The sequence below is a fragment of the Cimex lectularius genome, unplaced genomic scaffold (assembly GCF_000648675.2).
Source record: "Cimex lectularius strain Harlan isolate CLEC.00 unplaced genomic scaffold, Clec_2.1 scaffold146, whole genome shotgun sequence".
Classification (NCBI taxonomy): domain Eukaryota; kingdom Metazoa; phylum Arthropoda; class Insecta; order Hemiptera; family Cimicidae; genus Cimex; species Cimex lectularius.
In genome coordinates, this window is record NW_019392741.1 from 400,031 (window position 1) to 408,501 (window position 8,471).

Consider the following 8,471-nt stretch of genomic DNA (forward strand, 5'->3'; position numbering starts at 1 on the left):
TTATAACTGAACAATTAGAAAATTGGATTTTTGCCGTAAATTTCGACGTAACACTGTTTCCTCTACCGGAATCGTTATGTCAAATTATGTATGTCTTTAGTGATGTTAATTATGTCTGTTATGCTTTCTAAACAGTGTGTGTTGTTTAGTGTCAGGTATGTTTCGAGTAATGTTTCAGATACATAAATCATCCCCATTAATTGTGACCTGAAAATGTTCAAATGTTGGTCAGAAGCGCTTTATTACTATAAAGCATCAATAAAACTGGTCTTATGAGCTTTTGACGATGAAGAACAGTAATAAATTAAAATGCTTAAAAATGTACCCTTTTATTGTAAATCTACGCCTTTTTTGTCATATTTTAAAATAATCAAGTGTTTTTATGATGAAGGTTTAATTTGCAAAATTCACACTGAGAAACTAGCCATAAGATTGAGAATAATTAATTAGAATACTAATAATATCTTGAATTAATTAATGTTTTTACGTAAGGTTTTGGTTGAAATGAAAAAGCTAGTGTTACGAGCGGGATTCGAACCCACAACCTTCTGCTAAATACGCTTCTGCTCTACCATTTGAGGTATCGTGACTTCGATCCACTTCGACACAAACTCCCCATCTCAACCTACAACCTTTCGAATTTTCCCTCCTTTTTGCCATTTTTCGTTTCAACCAAAACCTTTAAAAAAAAGATTAATTAATTGGAAGAAGTAATTTGATCAATAGACCACTAAATATAATGGATTTAATATCTTGAATGTTCCTGCATTAAAATGCATTTTTACCTCGCTGAATGGTGGGTCAGGTGAATGCCATAAAAACCAAATAAAACCTGTACTAAATTCTTTAATAAAAATTATATTAGAAAACCTCGTCTTTACACTATAAGTTTGATTTCTAATTTTTTTAAATTTTTCTAAGCTAAAAGTTTTAAGATTTAAGACCAGTTATTTACTAAAAACTATTGTATTTTTGTGTGTAAAAATAATTTTATTTCCGATAACCCACGCTTTATTTCCATATACACTCATAGTTAACCCATTAAGACATTCTATTAAGCAAAGAAATATATAATTACATTTTCAAACGCGACTCCTCTATAATTAGCAGGATCTCTTGAGTTCCCCTTTTTATGCAGAGGAAAAATTATAGTATTTTTCAGACTCCGAGGTGTTATATAAGTGATTAAATATAATTAATCCAATACATAAATTAATCAAAACAATCATCAATTCTTCCAAAGTAAAATTTACATCCAATTTATCATTTATAATTAAGAGTTCGACGTACGTAGTAAGTAGGAGGAAAGGTTTGGAAAAATATCACGTCCTCTGGGGTAGTGTGAACGAAGTCGGCATGTGAATATAATTTATTAGCTTTCAATTAATTAAGGTTTTGTTGAGATAAAAAAGTCAGTGTCACGAGCGGGATTCGAACCCACGATCATCGGCTAGATACGCCGCTGCTCTACCACTTGAGCTATCGTGACTTCGATCCACTCGGACAATAACTTCCCATCTCAACCCCACCTTTTGAATTTTCCCTCCTTTCTGCCATTTTTCAAATGTCGTGTAATCTATTTGATTCTCGGCGACAAAAGAAATGGCCACGGACAGCTTTAGTGAAGGTATACTTAACTTATTAAATTCACTAGTTTTCGTGGTCCGCTTGACCAATTAATATCTTTCAATTAATTAAGTTTTAGTTGAGATAAAAAAGTCAGTGTCACGAGCGGGATTCGAACCCACGATCTTCGGCTAGATACGCCGCTGCTCTACCACTTGCGCTATCGTGACCTCGATCCACTCACGAGATGGGAAGTTGGTGTCCGAGTGGAAGCTCATTTAATCTGTTTCGTGATTGTAAAATTGGGCTTTTGTATAAAACAGCTCAGAAAAAAACGGTAATAATCTAACTTATTATTCCAGTTACTTAAGATTTTTAGTTGAGATAAAAAAGTCAGTGTCACGAGCGGGATTCGAACCCACGACCTTCGACTAAATACGCCGCTGCTCTACCACTTGAGCTATCGTGACTTCGATCCACTCGGACACTAACTTCCCATCTCAATCCCACCTTTTGAATTTTCTCTCCTTTTAATAATTTATTGGTGTGAATGGAAGGGGACCCGAGGAATATCGAGTAATCTGGGGTAGATGAACCAGGCTATCATGTTTTTATCGTGTTTCTTTGTTTATATGTATTTGTGTTATTTTATCCATAAATGACGAGGCCCGGAAGTACAGGGAGACTAGCAATAGGATAAAGAAAAGAGTGGAGGTTACATCATAAAACATAACTTGGCTGAAGAAACAGTAAAAGAAATTAGTAGGTTTAGAACGCAAAAAAAAGAAGAAGAAAGAAAAGCAAAGCTAAGAAAGAGAGCGACGACCATGTGGGTTACCCCTAAAACAATTTTAAAAAATCCTCAACCTTGTTCCGCCCACCATAGATCTAGTCTTTTTTAAGTTTCTCGCTAACTCCCAGAAATTTTTATAACTGTATCTGAACTCTAATTGTTTAATATTTAAAACATAGAACTCTTTCTACAATTATATATTGTGTTATACACATGATAATGATGAAGATATATACAAGGAAGTTGGGTTTTTGTTCCCCAAACATGCAGCCTTCTGGCGTATAGTACTTTCCTAGTTCATTAGTGCAATCGACTCGATCCTTCTGCTAAGGAGTACTAGGTAATTTTCTACCGTTGCTACAATTATTTTCCTTAGGTTTTCTTTGTATACCAGGTTATCTCTCTATTGAGCAGTTGCTTTGCAATCGAAGATTATATGGGTGGCCGTTTCTTCCACTTCATTTGACAACCTACAAATAGGCCATCATTACATATATCCATGTTATGTAGATGATATCTCGGATGCCAATGACCGGTAAATTGTGCCCCTCACTCCTGGGGTATGAAACAATTCCTTAAGGAGTGGAATCTATCCCCCGGACAAATCAATCGAAAGAGTTTGTTAAGGTGATCAAACCAGCAGAATCGAAATGGCTATTCTCTATCTCAAGGAAGGGAATTAGGAGGCTGATAGGTATTCTGACGGTCCACTGCCCACTGAGAAGACACCTTTCCGTAATGGGTATTCTACCAGATCCTTTTTGCCGTTTTTGCTAAATAAAAGACGAAACGGCAAGGCACTACCTCGCAGAGTGTGATAGGTATGCTAGGTCTAGATTTGAAATCTTTGAAGGAGCGGACATCACCAAATCACTCCCCGAGATTAAATAGTCCAAAATCTTGGGTACGTGAACAAGTCCAAGAGATTTATGCAGGACACGTAAGCCGACCAAGTCCCGGACCTTTTAGGGACGGGGTACGAGTCTACCCAGGCATTTAACCTCGGGTCTTGGTCGCCCACCCTGCGTAACATATAACCCCTCACTCCTATGAGTTTAGCCCTTCTAATTGTAGCAGCGAGTTTGCCAGTCTCAGTGAAGGTTGTTTTACCTTAAGCTTATTGTTTTTTATCACTGTATTTATCACTCTACACTTTATCCACTTCTCCTTTTGCCTTTTTTGGATACATTCTGTGATGAAGGATTCTGTCCGTTTTCGTTATCCCAACATAGGTACAGAGTGGTCTTGCAGATCCTCCTCTGTCCGGGAATCTGTCTTTTCGTTCCCCAAAATTCCTTTGAGCTCTCGTACCAAGATATCATCAGATTTGTTTTGTGTTTCTCCCGGTTTTGGATGCATTCACTGACTAATTAATGTTAATGCTTTAACAGTTGCTTCGTTATCCGATCTTATGAAGATTATTTTGTCATAGTAACTCTTTTAATTTTTTTCTAAGTTACAAGCGTAGTTTGCATGTATTTCAGTTGAAAGAGGTGTACTTCCCTAATGAGTTTGATTGCTCGTATTTTGGGCTTGGTCAAAAATCACCTGACATGGTTCCTTCATTTGTTTTAGAGCCATCTATATACCATATATTTGTAAAATTTCCTAATGAATAATTCTTCTCATTTGTAGTCCTTGAAAGTGTTATACACATATATAAGTTGTGTATGCCTTTCAGCATGTAAAATGTATTTTTTTAAATCTTAATCTATTTACTAAAGACTCTAAAGTTAACTCTTGATCACTGATGGATTATAATGCCTAGATATATATTTATTTTTAAATATATCCTGCATCATTATGGCTCAAATGTCGTGAAAGTTATTAGTTTATTATTAAGTTTTTAGTTCTTATTTAAAAACAGCTTTCGCCTAACAAATGCCATAATAAAAATTATACATATGCATCTAAATTTATTATTAAAACTTTTTTTCCATTTAGTTTTTTATCATTTTTTTGTTGTTAACTTTTTTTTTGACGTTCGGGAATTTTCACCCATCATCAGCATCTACATTCAAAAAACGTAAGCATAACAATACTTTGAAATGTAAATTCTTTATTTTTATTCAATTTAGTGGTAAAATATTTTAAATCTAGGTTGTTGGTTATTTGTTGAACTAAAGAGAGAATTTTTGGCCGCGGATTTCAATTGCAATGTTTGGGCCACATCCCTGGTACTTCTTCAAAGGTGTTAATTTAGCTGTTTAAACCGAATTTTAAATTATTTAAACTTATTTTAGATTTTGTATCATTTTTATTTCACATTAAGAAAATTTTGTTTTAAGCTCTTAAAATTATTGCAAAAGAGCGCTAAAATTTAAATTTGAATTTATTTTATTTTTATTTATTATTTGAATTATTATTTCTTTAGTATCAAAATGCAGTTTTATTATACAATATAATATTAAGTTTGCACGTTCTTTTTAATGTATATATTTTTTAATTAGTTTTTTTTTTAAATATCCGATTTCAATAAGGACATTCGGTTGTAATAAATTTTTTTTTGGTTTAAGATTATTGCACTATGTTTTGAAATACATATATATTCTATGATCTGTCATTTAAATTTTATATCAAAACCTAAAATGTGTTTTTTTTTTAATTTGGTATATATTTTGAAATGTTAATCTGTTGTGATATGGCTATTATTTTTTATAGCATGACTATGGTTTTTATGTCTGTTTCCCATGTGTTTTTGTTTTCCTGTATACATTTTACAGTCATTACAATCAATTGAGTAATTGTCACTTACAATGTATGATTATTCGGAAATCGTGAGATGCGGTCTGGTATGACTTAGGTTTCAGAAAAACATTTTCTTTGTCGTGCCAACGTTTCGATCTTTATTGAGATCATCTTCAGAGTCTGGGAGTTACAAACATTGTTTAAATGTAAAATTCACAGAGTGAATAGAAATACTTTGATTGAATAAAAAAAAAATTCTTTGCATTGTATAAATTCACTTTTTTCCACATCCTATATGTATTTGTTAAATTTAAACAATGTTTGTAAATCCCAGGCCCTGAAGATGATCTCAATAAAGATCGAAACGTCGGCACGATAAAGAAAATGTTTTTCTGAAACCTACATCACACCAGACCGCATCTCACGATTTCTGAATAATCATCAACTAACGGTCACTAATCACCACATAAAATTATATTACTTTGTTTATTTAGTTTGCATATATTATTAATTTTATTTTTCGGTTTAAATCTGAATGCAATATTATCAACTCCATATGTTTTAAATGTTACTTTTTCTGATAAATTTATTTTTTTGTATACGTAAATGAAGAGAATTTTTTATTGTTTTTTTACTTTTTGAGCTATAACCAACGTTATTATTATTACTTTGAGTTTATTTTTGTATTACATATTTTATATACTATTTATTACATATCTATGAACAAATTTTTCTTACGTAATTGTTATATAATATTATTTGTATATTTTATAATAATTTAACTATTTGTTTCTACATTTTATACACAATCATAAATGCAATCTTTCTTATGCAGGTATATTTATATGAAACATGCTTTTTAGCTATTTTCTTACTTTATATACAGAGTGCTTTTTAGATGGCCCGACTGAATTTCTCTTGAACCAATAATGCAATAAAAAAAAAAAAATACGTGTTTAATATTTTTTAATCTATTTTCAAATGTTTACCTTTTTTTCAGAAAAATTATACAGGGTACCTCAGGCCCAGTTTAACTTCAAAATTTCAGATGCGACAGGATGGAAAACGTTTAAAAATAAACAAATAAACCAGACATTTAATTTCCTATGTATTAATCACTTTCATGTACGCCTGCCTTGCGTAAAGATGCAAAAATTTGCTCTTTTTAACCACCGTTCACCGGTAATCAGAGCGATGGAGTCGGGGAGATGGATTGACAAGCATTTTCTTTTCTTTGCCGCAGTTCTTCAGCTGAGGTTGCCGGTTATGATTGGTGAAGACACTGTTTTTTAAACGACCGCTTAGAAAATAGTCATGTGGAGTTAAATCGGGTGACCGAGGAGGCCAACAGATCAGGCGATGATGTCCTACCACCTATCCCGGAAGTGATGTGTCAAATCTGACCTGCAAAGAATTGGGGCATCCATCAAGCTGGAGAATCATTCTTTATCGTTGTTGCAGAGCAACATCATCTATAGTGTTGGTTTGGATCAATTTATTTTCGATAAGTCCACATCAAACGTTGATACTTTCAACCACCTGATAATGACAATAAAAATTTCAAAGATTTTGTATGCCATTAGAGGTGAACTTGGATTCATCAGTCCATTGAATGGACCTTCAGCCTCCTAAATCGATATTTACCTCCCAAAATCCCGTCAAGATGAGATCGATAAGGCTTAAAATCCTAAGCCCGGAGTACATCTCTAATTTTATCTTTTTGAAAAACCTAAAACCCTTCCGTCATTTCAAAGAGACAAATTCGGATTTTCGCGAACGTACAGTAAAATTTTCAGCTTCTCGTCGAAATTACGCTGCCGGTTTCTTTTTCCTAAAACTCTGTCATTTTTTGACCAATTTCAAATCCGATTGCACCATTGTTTTCAGCGTAAAAAATCCTTTAAAATGATTTATCAGGATGAAATGTATAGAGTCGTATTTGAAATTTTAAAGTTGAACTTGGGCTTGAGGTGTCCTACATAATGATTTGATACAAAAAAGGGTAAAAATTTGAAATTATACTAAAAAATATTAAACCGTTTTTTTAACAGCATGATTGGTCCAAGAGAAATTCAGCCAGGCCATTTAAAAAGGACCCCCTATAATAAAGTTAATAATAAACTTTTTCCCTTTGTTTTCTTAGTTTCAGTTTATATATTGTTATATTTTATAATAATTATATATTTTTATATTTAAACATTTTGTAAATTGGATTAGTTCCATAAGGCATATATATTATAATTAATTTTATTTAGATTTTGAACATTTTTTACCAAATTTTTTAAAATATTAATAGAGTATCCATTCAGTACTATTTAATTTTTTATGGACAAATTAATTATTGCATAATATAAGAAACTTACCTTATTATTTGAGGTGATTTTGGCGACTCCGTTTTTCAATTTGACCAAGCCTTTTGAAGAGAGATACTGTAAACAAAAATTAAAAATAAGCTGTTAATAAAAAAATTAAAATGAGTTAAATATGTGTAATTTTTTTTTTTTTTTTTTTTTGTAATATAACGACGGGTCGTGTATGTAAATCGTGACGGCCGGAGGGCTAATTTGTTGTGTAAACAAAGTGGGCAGGAGCGAGGAGGATCCCGGAAGGAAGGCGGTGCCGTCGTAAAACGTCAGTCGTTCCTGGGACAAAATGGTCGAGGGACGTGCTAACCTGTTTGATTTCGTTCCTCAGGTTGAAGGCGGTCGAGTAGGTCTCGGGAGGAAAACCGGACGAATTCGCCTCCATGACAACGCTAAACGAATCGGCCGATGGAAATGGGTAAACAAAACTACAACATGCCACGAGGGTTCAGGAACGATTACTGTCGGCCAGGTTCCTGCTATCATAGCAAGGAACGCCCCTTTTCTGTGGTAGGGGAGACCCTATCGATTCGTGCGACTCTCGATTCTAAACTCTAAACAGCAGAAACCGGGCCTTTTCAAAATTAGACTCCTCGCGTGATTCGAGTTCCCCGCCCTTAAATGATACGTCGTAAAATATTTCTGCAGTGAGTGTTATCGGAAGACCATCATCTCATGGCCACAGCTCGTATTATGATACATCGTAAAGTCTTTCTGCAGAATGTTAAAGGAAGAACATCATCTCATGGCCATAGCTCGTGTTATGATAAATCGTAAAATTTTTCTGTAGAGTGTGTTATCGGAAGACAATCATCTCATGGCCACGGCTCGTATTAGTTACTCGTAAAGTCGTTCTGATCATCTCATGGCCATAGCTCGTGTTATGATAAATCGTAAAATTTTTCTGTAGAGTGTGTTATCGGAAGACAATCATCTCATGGCCACGGCTCGTATTAGTTACTCGTAAAGTCGTTCTGCAGTGAATGTTGCCGGAAGACCATCATCTTATGGCCACAGCTCGTATTATGATACATCTTAAAGTCTTTCTGCAGAATGTTAAC

At 33.8% G+C, this 8,471-nt stretch overlaps 1 protein-coding gene across 1 annotated transcript in view; it reads right to left on the reverse strand.

The window, feature by feature from the left end:
* LOC106669940 (inositol-trisphosphate 3-kinase homolog) overlaps positions 1 to 7,866 on the reverse strand; it is a 172,431-nt gene extending 164,565 nt beyond the window's left edge. Inside the window, exons 1-2 of the mRNA XM_014399841.2 lie at positions 7,721 to 7,866; positions 7,411 to 7,476 (exon numbers count right to left, since the gene is read on the reverse strand). Of these exons, the coding sequence (XP_014255327.1) occupies positions 7,411 to 7,476; positions 7,721 to 7,795 (141 nt within the window). The 5' untranslated portion in view covers positions 7,796 to 7,866. The remainder of the gene's footprint in view (positions 1 to 7,410; positions 7,477 to 7,720) is intronic.
* Positions 7,867 to 8,471: the final 605 nt, after the last annotated feature.